Source organism: Lepisma saccharinum, chromosome 9 (assembly GCF_977018435.1).
Source record: "Lepisma saccharinum chromosome 9, izLepSacc3.1, whole genome shotgun sequence".
Classification (NCBI taxonomy): domain Eukaryota; kingdom Metazoa; phylum Arthropoda; class Insecta; order Zygentoma; family Lepismatidae; genus Lepisma; species Lepisma saccharinum.
Window position 1 is genome coordinate 37,456,495 of NC_139237.1, and position 13,425 is coordinate 37,469,919.

A 13,425-nucleotide genomic window follows, 5' to 3' on the forward strand; every position below is an offset into this window, starting at 1 on the left:
CATGTTTCTTAACGAATTTATAATAATTAACATAAATTACTGTGATTGAAATGAAATTATGTGTGACATATATATTTTTTAATTGTAATATAATTAAGCCTTGTTTCCATATTAAAACCAATAAGTTGCTGACCAAGGCAGTTTATTAAGATAAAAACACTTAACACGTAACGTTTCGACCCTGTATCAGGGTCTTCCTCAGACGAAGAACCAAACTAAAAAATATATAGTTTGGTTCTTCGTCTGAGGAAGACCCTGATACAGGGTCGAAACGTTACGTGTTAAGTGTTTTTATCTTAATAAACTGCCTTGGTCAGCAACTTATTGGTTTTAATATTTTTTAAGTACACATTCATTTTCCGGGGGGCGTGGCCCCCCTTGCCCCTCCTTCCGGACGCCCATGTGTATTGTAATGCACCTATAGAATAAAACTTCACATTCACCTCAGTAAAGGGCTAAACACGCATATCTGTAACACAACAAGCGAGCTAGAAACTTTTTACATCCATTTCTTTGCAGGCTTTCAAGAATATTAATTTAATGGGGTATCAATACTTTCTTAGGATCCCGAGATATGTAGTCTTTTCCAGCTTCTCTTCTAGCACGTTCGGGGTCGAAAACGTGTGGATACCATATCGCTAAATGCAGACTCCAAAAGTTAATGTTCGAACTCTCTCTCCACTACAGAAATCCCTTGACAATCTAAGATTTAACACTTTATCAAAAGCTTCCTATCGCTGCCTTTAAATTTAATACTCAATCCTACCACCAAAATTCCCATGCCAATTTTAGACTTACTGTTGATATTGAAGAGTGGATATTGCCTCCTCCGAAATTCTGTCTCCACGCCAGAATTTCCGCAACATTCTAAGACAATAGTAATGCACAAAAATTGGATACCCCCTCAATTTAATGCTCAATTCCCCTCTAACTAAAATACCCGCCATAATCTAAGAAATACATCGCGCTACGACGCCAGGGGTCCCGGGTTCGAATCCTGGCCTGGGCATGGATGTTTGTGAGTGTCCATTCATGACTTTCTTCCTATCATCACTCATCCCGATCTTCGCACCAAAAGTGGCACAAAAAAGCGAAGTAAAATAAAGCAAATCAATCAATCAATAATCTAAGACCTAGAGTTGGATACTGCCCGGGGCTTCCGCGATGCGTATACTTCGTATATAAATATCTCGGAGGTCCCATACTGCTCCCCCCTCCAACGTTTAATTCAGAATCGCCATCCGAGAACCCACCTGTCAATTATGGACCAATATGTAAGAGTTGCATGTTTCTCCCCCCCCCCCCCCGCCCACCGCTTCGATAATACCTTTAAACAGTTTCTTTTCTTCATTTAATGGATTAAATTTGGTGCAATTAAGGTGTACAATTTTACATATATTTTGGAAAAACATATAAATGTTGAATTTTACGTTATTTGACGGGAAAAAATCCCCCCCAAAAAATCTCCATTGCACAGCCTGAGCCATAATCCCCCTCCCCCCACCTGTGGGCACCCCTGCGCACATTTTTTTAGTAGTCATTCCTCATTTCTGTTATTAAATCTACATCCACCAACGCACGTTAGGTGATGTGATGCAAATGTACATAACCAGTGTTGTCAATGAAATGAAATTCCCATCATAGCAGGGGAATTGTGAAGGAATATTTTCCTGAAGGGAAAAACGAAATATTATGAAGGGAAATTATGCTCTTGGTATATGGCAACACTGGGACAAGCTGTTCGTGTTTGGACTGGTGTTTATGTTTATGCTCAGGTTACGCCTTACCAGCTGAGTGTCTGAGACATTTGAAATTGAAACCGGCGTGAACTGAATTTTGACATTCCAATACATTGGAAAAAACTGTAAATGGAGTTGTTTTATCAAGATGCTTGCACTAAAGTTTAAAAGTGAAGAACGTTTGCACATATCAAAAGGCCCTGGTATAAAATCATGGAGCATCCTTGTAGGTAAGCAGACAGCTCTAGAAAGTGAAAGTCCTCTTCCGTATTAATATGCGTATGCGTACAGATTCTCTGCTTGCTAAATTTAGTATGGGAAGTATTTGTACAGGTGTTTTCTGCGTTTGTCAACTATTACATTAAAGGTGACAATCATATTGCATTACAATTTAAATTATGTTACTATCAAACGCATTTTAATATGGTTAAAATTATTTTTTGCTTTCACATTTATGAATGCGTCGATGTCAAAGTTTTGTTGAGCATGGTTCTAGTGCGTACGTTTTGTCAAAAGTGTATGTATGAATTATGTTGTAGAAATGCAGTGTTCAGAAAGTTATTTTTGAAATTAAGTGTTAATACACTTACTTGGTTCAGAAAGTAACCGAGTTACAGTTACATTTTAAAGAGTAACTCCATTACAGTTACTTTTATTTTGCATCTTAATTTGTTGTAAGAAATAGAATTTTACTGATTCTGAAGTAGATGTCGTACTTTATTTTTACTTCATGCACTTTTTTCAATGCATAACCCTCACATAGCACAAATAGAGTGGATGAACGTAGTGATGTACAATTCACGTACTATTAACATTGGCGTTGGCTGTACCTGACTGTGTTACCAGTGCTATTTTCCAAGATAAAAACTGTTAACCCGTTTTACAAATGCTTAAAAATTGTTAGTGATTACCAGGCTTGTTACCTAAATCCAAGCACATTTGCAGATATGAAATTTATTTTTAATACCCTCTTCAAGCGAACTGAGTAAATTACCTCGGGTTAAGATTGGCTCAATTATAGGGATTATAGTAACAACAATAAATGTCAAAATTAAGAGCTGAACCGACGTTGATACTCTCACTGATTCCCACCAATACCAATACTTGTATAATTCCAGTTTAAAATAACAAAAGCTTGTTACAGATCGAGTCATACTAACTGATCACATCCTTTAATGACATTAAATAACTCCCAAGTTATTCTCATGTAGCATTATAACACTTTAAAATGCCTTGTGACATTTGGTAATTGTGTCTTCAATTTCATGTAAACACTTTTCATTCTTGTCATGTGGGTTGATACAAGAAGGAGAAAAGCAACAGTTATTAAAATAACACTCATCCGACAGGTTCTCTTTATTCCCTGCTCTCCCTGTCACTGCAGTATGGGCAATACCATCACATAAAAGACTTACGTAGAAAGGAAGAATAGAAGAAGAAAATGTTGAATACTACAACCCTCCCTCCCCACTTGAAGTAGATAAAACAAAACAAATTCCACATTCTTCATCTGTCTGAAGAACTCTGCAATCATCTGGCCCGGAAACAGCCTAGCATGATAGTAATACTGGTTTTAGAAACATCCATCTTTCTTACTCCACGAGTGTGCAAGTAGGAATTGGATATAAATGATTCATTTTATTTCTACACAGCCTTTACCAGGTAATTACATGCATTCAAGAAGTTTGTGAGCAGCTTCCCCGGTAAATTTCTCGTATCGGACAAACTGCTGAAATTTGCTAGTTCATTTAATTTAAATAATCGTACTTACGTATTCTACATTGAGAAACATTACTGAAGGTGGCATTTTGCTTATTTCACGGGAATAAGCTCTATTTGCGACATATCGAGTAAGTTTTCTTCGTTTCTTTTTGCCTTTGGTAACACGCAAAATGGCGGTCACAGTTTCACTACTGTACTCGGCATGAAGTGTTTCCACCCCAGTGCACCCAAAAATACCTACGTAGCCCCACGAACCATTTCTGGTAAGGTTAGGTTAGGTAGGGTCATGTATAGGTTACAATAGTTAAAAATTGGTTTCGAAAAAAATATGCGTAGGTAGCCCCCACACGCCATTCTCGCATAGCCCCACAAACCATTTCCGGGAACGTACCTTCTTCAGTTACAAAAACACGTGTTTGGAAACACTGACTGGGATTACGTCATCACACTCAGGCTACATCCACCTGGAAGTAAATGGATGCAAGAGCTTTTGTGCATCGGTCACACATTTATATCGAAAAATAAATGATTTACTGGCAAAATTCAATGAACGATGCGAGAAAACACTTCCCCGAACTTCCAGAAGTATAAAGAAACTGCATTCGGTAAGTAATTTCTCCTGTAAATTTGAAGAAATTTACCAAGCCCATGCATTTGGTCTTGTCAATCATCTGCTTCCCAGGAGGGTGGAGTTTCTCAGCATTTCTCAGAAAATGTCACAAGAAAGGGTGAACAAACTTTGAAAAGGAACATATGTTGCTCTTGGCCAGGCTTTTAGCGACTCAAAAACAATGGTATCGATAGATAAATTTCAACCAATACTGATACATTGGTATCAGTATCTGCTCAGCCATAGTCAAAATTGACCCTATTTTAATTCTGAACTGATTTATAAGCCAAAGTCAAGATAGAGCTAAAGTTGCTCCCCATCTTTTATCTTTTTTTCTGGGTAATTTTATAATACGAAAAGAAACAAGAACTGAACAAAAAATCATTCATTATAGCTATGATGAAGGTATGATTATTTAAATAAACAAAAGGGGATCATCTTACACCCCTGTTGATGGTATACTTCTGTATTTTGGTATGTCTTTTGCACATGTAAGAATTCATTATTCCTCTTTCATGGTAACTGTTCTGTCTTGGAAATGTTTCCATTATGATGAATTTTGTATCTTACAGGGCTTCTATCTTTGGGGCTGGGAGCTGGATTCTATGGAGCAGGTTAGTATGTTATGTTAAGTTTCAAGTGATAAAAGTTAATTCACTTGACCTTCAAGCTATAGGCCTATAATGAATATGTTATCTTTCTAGGGTGACCATACATTCCATTTTGACCGGGACAGTCATGTTTCAGAGGCATATCCCGGTTGTCTTGTCAATATTATTAAAAAATACTATTTGTCCCATTTTATAAAAGTCTAGGAGTTAGCTTGAAAACTGAATCTAAATTTGAGAGACATTTTATGCTAAAGAAAATGTTGATGGGATTTTTAAACTAGCGTCATGGCCGTTGAAAATGTTCGAACATCAGTTTTATTGCTTTGTGTGTGTATTTCGTTATTTGTAGAGCAATGAATAAGCATGGCCGAGAAGTGTATAGCTATGTAGTTTCAATATGAACCTACAAGAATTTAAATTCCTGCATCTTCAACACAAACTCAAAAGACAAATCTCGCTTTGTGTGTCACATATGACAACCTTGAGAATGAATGACAAAATGATGAATAGATGAGTGAACAAACAGAAAGATATATCCACGATTTAGCAAGGATTGGATCCATGAACACTGGCTTCTCATTGTGTTGTTGATTACTTCTCTACAAAGGCCTGCTTTTATAGTGTGACTTGAGTTCTTTAATCTGTAAGCTGCAGATTGAGGTTGATTATTTTATGTAGCTTAACTGCACCTACTGCAAGGGGTTTATCATAATGGTTTATTATTTCGAATGCCAAGCATCGCATGGTTGCCCATTGGTCTTGTCATGGCAGCCACAGGTAGCTAGTACCTTTGTCTGTCACCTGATATCAGCAATGATTGTAAATCATTATGATACACCACCTCGTAATAAAGTATTAATTTGTCCTTGTTTTTTGTATGATAAATAAAATGAATTAATAAGGTTCAAACCAGTGGTTGATTAACAAACTTGTCCTGACACCATGTGGTTGCATAAGGGTTTATCATTAGTTTTGTAAGTTTTTCGTAAAAATATTACATTTTTGACATCTAAAGGAGTGATTACTATTTATGTTATTGGACTATTTATAATTAGTTTCATATGTCTCTGGGAAGATCAAGTAGTTTCAGGCATCAAAGGCAGAATTATTTTCCTGTAGTTTATGGTTATTACAAGCATAAGAAAACAGTTTTTCGTTGTGACGTTTCAGGAGAACACACACATGATAAATGTCTGATGAAGGGAGCGTGTGTTCTCCTGAAACGTCACGAAAAACTGTTTTCTTATGCTTGTAATAACCGTAAACTACAGGAAAATAATTCTACAATGCAAGCAATGCATACATACAAGAAAAACTATCAAATGCAGGGAGTGATCACTATGTATTCCATGCTAATTGACAAATTAATTTTTGAAAGTTAAAATCTTCCTTGGTAATTGATTCATGATTCAAACTATTTATTTCATCAAACTTCTTTCAAGTGTGAGGTAAATATAATAACTTGTTAGTTTTTATACCAATGTTTTCTTTTTCTTTCTTTTTTCAGATTGGTTCATAGTGAAAGCAGTGTATGTGGTTGGATGCCTTGTCATTGGATTGACATGTATGGATGAGTGGCAGGTGATTATTTAATTTTATTTATCAAATTAACAGTGTTTTTCACAAGTTCTGTGTGTTGATCAATTACAATGTTTTACCCTTGGTCTGAAATCATGGCATGGAATACTTCATGTATTAGTTGCACCACACTCACAGCTATGTTTCACATTTCAAATTGTCAGGCTATGTAAATGACCATAAATTGGGCCTTTGTTAACCCTTCGTGGGTTCCACGAGAAAAATTATGTCACACACGGTGCCAGAGACCGGGTTCTTAAAATATGTTCAATTAAAGGTCTAAAAATGCCAAACCCTCAACTATTACATTTAAATCTCTTTTTTAAATAATTGAGATTCTACAAAACTATGGAATGTACATTTTAGTTGAGAAAATAAATGAACAGGACAATATAATTAATATTATATGTAATGATATATAGCTGTTTTATCTGCTCTTCTTTCCTTATGTCATCCTATTGCACCAACAGTTCAGTTATTGCACACATATCACAGTTTAATAGTAATTTGATTTGGTGGTTTAAGTCCAATTTATGCACAGCAAGGCTAATTGGGACTGGACCTACAGTTTAAAGTGGGATCTGAACCACTATGTGCCTGCACCAGGTATCAAACCCGGGACCCCTTGATTACAAGGCGACGATGCAACCACTAAGCCATCGAGGAGGCACAGTTTAATAGAAATCACAAACAAACAAAAAAAATGCAGTCCTCATTAGTTGTGCATGGAACAACAGACTAGATTTTCAGTAAAAACTAGGCAGAGGGAGGGTGTTGACAAGACAATCATTGATAAATGGCAATGTTAAAACCACACACCCAGATCTAGAGACCTTGTGCGACCCATGCAGGGTTAAAGTTTTAAGTTTCAAGCACATTTGCACACGTTTTCTCATGCTGCGGAACAATTTCTGGCATTCTTGGGGCGTAATCTCATTCCATACTTCGGAGATAATCCGGTCCTCGCGTACAGACGTTACCTAGGGGCAGCCGCAGCGTGGTTTGTCAACCACTGTATCTTGCTGCTTGAATTTGTTTATTGTGTTCGCCATGCAGGTATTACTCACATTCAATGTGACTGCAATTTCTCTGAGACCTATTGCATCTGTACATACCAATTATATGCCATTTTACGGCCACAGGCACAGATTTTTCCCCATTATCACGTAGCTTGCGATTCAAACAGCCTGTTTATTATCAAGCGTAACAAAAACAGACTTGCACAATGCTGCTACTTGAGATATGTCTTTCTGTGCCATCTATTGACACACATTTCAACTAATGATTGATAAAATTTGTTCACTCCAGCGCAGTCGCTGAGGAAGATATTGTTATCTGAAGACCTCTCAATTTTCATTGTATTTTCTTTATTTTGCGAATGTTATGAAAAAAAATATAAAACACGAGAAAATGTTTTTTTGTTTTTTTTCTGCCAAAACCTTCGCTCATGTTCCACAATACTGGAAAAAATTCAGTACTGTCATAACGACGTCGGTTACGTGTATACACATTCATCTGTACTTCGAAATGCTGGATTTTTCAGTTAAGAAATTTGATTTTCCACTTTCGTATCTCAAGAACTACAAGACGTATACCAATATTTTTTTGGCAATATGTGCCTCACACACTATATTACTTCCATACAATTTCACTCCATATTTGTACCAAAAACGTTCGGTAGGGACTGTACTTGGTGTTTCTTTATGTCTATGTGATTCATGTGTGGATATCCCAAGTAACCACCACCATTGGACCAACTTCAGTTTTTACGTTGGAAAGATTGGCTTGACATTTCGCCAATCGTGGTTGACAACGTTTGCCCAACCATGGAAACATGAGTCAAAATCAGTTTTAAAAACAACTTTTTAATGCTAAGACAACTTTCAGTAGAATGCTGAAAATTCTAGAGTGTAAAATAAGTGACATCTAACAGTGATTCTTTTCAAATATTTCAGTCACAGCACATACTAGAAATATATTTTTAATGAAAGTAGAAGCTATTTTTAACTTGCAGTCACTCACCACTCCTTTGTCAGCCACCATGGATGAAAGATGTGTTGGGAATTGCTTTTTGTTTGCCTCTTTAGCTGTAGTGGAACAAGAACGTTCTTACAGGTATTATTGTGAAGGTGGTTAAGCAATGTTATGTGCAGACTAAATTCCATGAAAAGTGAAAAACTAAGTCAACTCTAGAAGGTTTTTGTGCTACCACTTGAAAGTATGGTGCCTTGAAAACAATACCATGTGACTGACAAAGTGCTGTGTATTTGTTTAATTTTTATACTTGAATTATTGGTAAAACTATCAAAGCCAGGAATTGTCTGTAACTAGTTTATTCTGTAATTGTTGACTTTCGTACTTACTTATTCTGCATTGCGAAAGACTGTTTAAAAAGGGATTTTGATTTTTTTAACTAAATTAGTATCTATTGTCGACATATCGAGTAATTATTGTTTGTTCTTTTCTCGCTTCCTGAACATGCAAAATGGCTGGCAAATCTTGACTAGCGTTGTGTTCCAAATGGCAAAGCAGTGTTTCAACAACCTTCTTAACAGAAAAATTCCCCGCATAACCCCAAAAACCACTCACGCATAGCCCCAAAACCCATTCACGATAGCCCAATGCACCATCACGTAAGGTTGGGCAATATAGTGAAAAAACTGTGTGTTTGGAAACACTTACCGGTGATTACTTCATCAGATGCTTGCAACATCCAGTTCAAGTACATGGATGGAAATGCAAGCAACAGCTTTCGTGCATTGGACAGACATTATTATAGAAAAATATATTGAAAAATGCGAGAAAACACTTCTACGACCTTCCGAAATTACACAGAAACTCAATTCCGTAAGTACTTTCTCCTGTAAATTTGAAGAAATCTGATTCCCAGCTTTGATAGTTTTACCGAATTATTATTTTCATTTGTATATATCAGAAAACAAACCTATCCATTCTTTAGTTTTCAGTATGTTGGGCCAACGTAAAACCATACTTTGGCCCAACGTAAGAAACACACGTTGGAACCACGGCCAATATTACCCTAGGCCAACAGTAGGTTTTTTCGTTCGTTTCAAAAACTTCGCTCCCTGTCAAGCTGCATTCCTTTCTTGCACCAAATGTCTACTCAACTTCCAGTTTCATTGAACTTGCTAGCTGTAGCAGTGATAAGATTAGTCTGTTCCCGCACATCAAGGGAAACAATGGTGTAATTTGTGTTCAGTCATGAATGAATTTTGTTTGTCATCATGTGATTTTCAACATGTGTTTGTGTATGTGCAGTAGTGATTATTTTATTTGTTGGACAGCAAGGATATCCTTTAAATACATACAATGAATAAATCCCTTGAGATATGCAATTTAGAAATGAAGTGATTTTCTGTTGATGTTTTATTTTTGGTTGGACAGCTAAGTACTTGTGTATGTGTACAGTAAATAAAAATGAAGTAGTTTATCAATTTATAGCTCTTTTGTATGTTGTTTCCTCTCATGATGAAAAAGTTTTTTTGCAATTTTATTTTATTATTTCACCGCTGGTATATACCGCTGATCTAACATTTTATTTACCGCTCTCCTCAGTTTTTATTTACCATAAATTTGTCTCCCTACCAATTAAGCATGAATCCTATGATATAGCTTTGTGAACATAATCTAACTTGCGTTCATTAACTTCTTGATTTCAGGACTGTGTTATGGACAAGCTTCAAAATAAAGCCACTGTCACCCGTGCCAATTGGTATGATAAACTGTGCTGTAGAGTTCCCGAGTGCAATACAATGGTGTTAACGTTAAGCAGCATAATTGATGTGAGAGTGTCTGCAGCAAAGAAAAAGGATCAAATGTCTCACACGCTAACACTTGTTTTAAACACGGGGATCTCTTTTCCTGTTATGGAGATCTCAGACCCCGTACAAAGGTATGTATTGGTTGTGGAACCAGTAGCTTTATGCTATTGCATTTTGCATCATCATTGTATATATATTTAATACAAATTTACATGCTAAATACAGGGTGGCTAATCACCAAGAATTCAGGGAATTCTGCATGAATTTTTCTTCGTAGACGTGAAAAATTGCAACTTTTATTAATCCTAACCTCATTCTCTGAGACAATTCTTTTATTTTTTATTTATTTATTTTTTCTCGATGGGAATGAAAGATGCAGATCAAATAAAACAGAATTGTCTCAATCCGTTTACTTTGCTAGTGTCCTTTGCAGAACAGTCTATCTGACAGATGGAAGTTTATTGCAAGATAAGATATCTTCAAGTTGATTAGACAAATTTGAGTTTGAAATGTAAACTCTGCACCTTAAATTAAATATTTTAAATATATATATATATACCTTTTAATTGAATTGAATCAGAATTGTTGGATACATTGGGATCACTTTATATTGTTAACATATTTGTGTATAAGGCTGGGTGTGTAACGGGCTCACGGAATCTGACCTATGTCAGTGATGGGATCATTAACTTAAACTCAAACCCCAATGCAACCCATTATATCGGTAGCGGTGACAGGTATACTACAATGACAAATTTCCTAAATAATCTACCTACAATACCCCAAAATTATTGTTCCAGGAACCTAAGACATGCCCTTATATATATACACAATACTTTCCATAAGACACTCACTCTTAATAAATAGGGACAAACCATATGTTATATCAACTCATCCACCAAGCCCCCATTTCATTCCAAGCGAGTCGAAAAGACAGACCCTCATAAATACCTTAGTTTTTACAGAAACCCCCTTTTTATTTCCACATTTACAAAAGCACAAAGATTACCCGTAGTGACCCTTGAGAGATGAACATTCCTCCCTTTGTGGAAAGGAATGTTGACATTAATACACATGTAACTAATCAACTACACACTGCATGATCTTTTGGACTGAAACGCAAAATCATAGATCCAAACTATATGTTTTTATTCAGCATCAAGAACGGGTGTATGTATTAATTACAAGTCTACAGCTGTCACATAATGTTACTCATCTAGGCCAATCGCGACATTTTCCAATCAGTACCATTACATTCACCTACACGGTGAGCAATAGCGTACAGAAATTTTAAGTCAAAGCACGTTGGGCTGTGTGAGTATAGAACTCTTAATAAAGTATCATACCTACTAAAACATTTAACTACATACATGCATTGGTTATCAATGGAGCATGACACCAAGAAGAACCTAGTAGGATTTCAATTTTGACACACTCAAAGAAATTTCCGTAACACAAATATTAGGCAAATAAGACTGGTTAGCAGGTGAGGAATTTTATCCCCTTTACAAAGCTGACATTTTCATATCAAAATATTCCACATTAACTTGTCTTCATTTTATACTGAATACCAGAATTATACATTAAATGCAAATGCACCATGCATTAATACTTAATTTACATTAATTTTTTGACTAGTCAATAAATTTCCCCCAAGATGGCTGCGCGACGCGTTATGTTCCCGCCACGTTTTGCGGTTAGGCGAATTCGCGAATCATGGCCATGATTAATGTCACACGGATGCTAGCATATTAATTGAAGTGTTAATATATCACTTTATCCAAATTTCAGGTGCAATCTCACGATTGTCAGTCGGATGGAAGATAATAAAGTGTACTCACATATCACAACTGTTTCCCACCAAAGTCCGTAACGACTGTTTTCAGCTCAATTATCCATTGTCACACGAACGTTCACATCAATGTTCATACGATATCACACTTCGCAATCTTTAGCGTACGTAACAAGCTAATCTGATTAACTTATAATCCAGGAATAACTGTGATTTCCATGGATTTTTCAGGCTCATTAAATTTCAACGCCCATTCTCCATGCTTCCTCTTGACTAGCTCCTGAATCCATTCCATCTACCCGATTCCTGAGACACAATTCCATTCTCCAAACCTCCATTGTTTTTCTGATACACCCATGAGCTCCTCGATCCGTTCCATATACCCGATTCCATTCTCCAAACCTCCATTGTTTTCCTGATACACCCATGATTTCCTCGATCCGTTCTTTTTACCAGTTCATTGAAGACGATTCAATTCTCCCAACCTTCAATGTTTTCCTTCGCTCTTGTCCAGATAGATGTTGAAATTCTAATTAAGTTTGTATTTTTCAGATGTATTATTTTATTTAGACATTAATAATCCTTGAATTAAAATAACATATATAAGCAGTTCAACAAACACAACTTAATTATGCTAATACAATGTCAACCGTGAACTGATGACACCTATTGAGTATTCTTGATACCAAAGAGCAACTCAGTCAGCTGTACCATATACAGCTGTCACCTGTGAGCAAACAAAGTACTCGATAGGCTTCAATGTCTAAGAACAATCCTTTTGACAAATATATAGTCTTAGCCCACAAACAATATCAAAATATAGACACACAAACACATTTATGACAAAGATCGTCATAGGTGGATGGTGAGGTGGTAATATGTAAGGTTGAAATAGAGAAAACATCTCTTAGCCCTAAGTTTTTGTAAAGTTTGCCTTGAAAACTGGGAATTATACACCTTGAATTTTATTGTGGTCCTAGAGTGGCCAACCTGTAAATACCACATTTACCAACTTGTTCATTCAAAAGATAGGATAAAGTTACAGTGTTGCACTTAATATTAAACATTGAGATTCAGGGCACTTTAATTTCCCTTCAACAGAAAATTGGTGATTCTAGGTAATAACTGCTTTCAATTTTTCAGTGACCTCATATACCTTTCAAACCAAGTGAGTTCCTTCTTGAAATTAAACAGAATTGAACCTTTGGAGGAGAAGGGGTATTTCTTTATGGATGGAGACAGTGAGTGGGCAGATGCTGCATCCGAGTCATCCGAGAGTGGCTCGGAACCTGAAACAAGGCCGAGCGAAGGGAGGATAAGAGACATTGTGAAAGTCATAGAAGGGCCAATAGACGATTATTATAATGTGTTGTAGTAGTAGCTAGTTTTTTTTCTTCTAGCAACAGTTGAGAGTTTCAAATTTCTAACAAGTATGGCTGAAGATGATTGTGTATATGTATGCGAGTGTATGTTCATTTATTTTTCTAAACTAGCTTTTACAGAAAAAGTTTTTTTTCTTTTTTTAAATGTGGTGGTAACATTATCATGCCATAAAATATTGCATTAATAAAATGTGGTGCTAAAAACAGAA

At 36.2% G+C, this 13,425-nt stretch overlaps 1 protein-coding gene across 1 annotated transcript; it reads left to right on the forward strand.

Moving 5' to 3' along the window:
• The first annotated feature begins 1,728 nt into the window (after positions 1–1,728).
• On the forward strand, positions 1,729–13,425 carry LOC145992010 (cytochrome b-245 chaperone 1-like). Its single transcript, XM_083128020.1, has 5 exons — positions 1,729–1,969; positions 4,644–4,685; positions 6,190–6,263; positions 9,941–10,173; positions 12,978–13,425. Exons 1-5 carry the CDS (start codon positions 1,888–1,890, stop codon positions 13,207–13,209), a joined length of 663 nt encoding a protein of 220 aa, XP_082984146.1. The 5' UTR covers positions 1,729–1,887; the 3' UTR covers positions 13,210–13,425.

Excerpts from the sequence above, each read along its gene's own strand:
- LOC145992010 (XM_083128020.1), top strand. The coding sequence starts at position 1,888 with ATGCTTGCACTAAAGTTTAAAAGTGAAGAACGTTTGCACATATCAAAA. Across the intron at positions 4,686-6,189 it reads AGCTGGATTCTATGGAGCAG|ATTGGTTCATAGTGAAAGCA; the intron begins GTTAGTATGTTA and ends TTCTTTTTTCAG. Across the intron at positions 6,264-9,940 it reads CATGTATGGATGAGTGGCAG|GACTGTGTTATGGACAAGCT; the intron begins GTGATTATTTAA and ends TCTTGATTTCAG.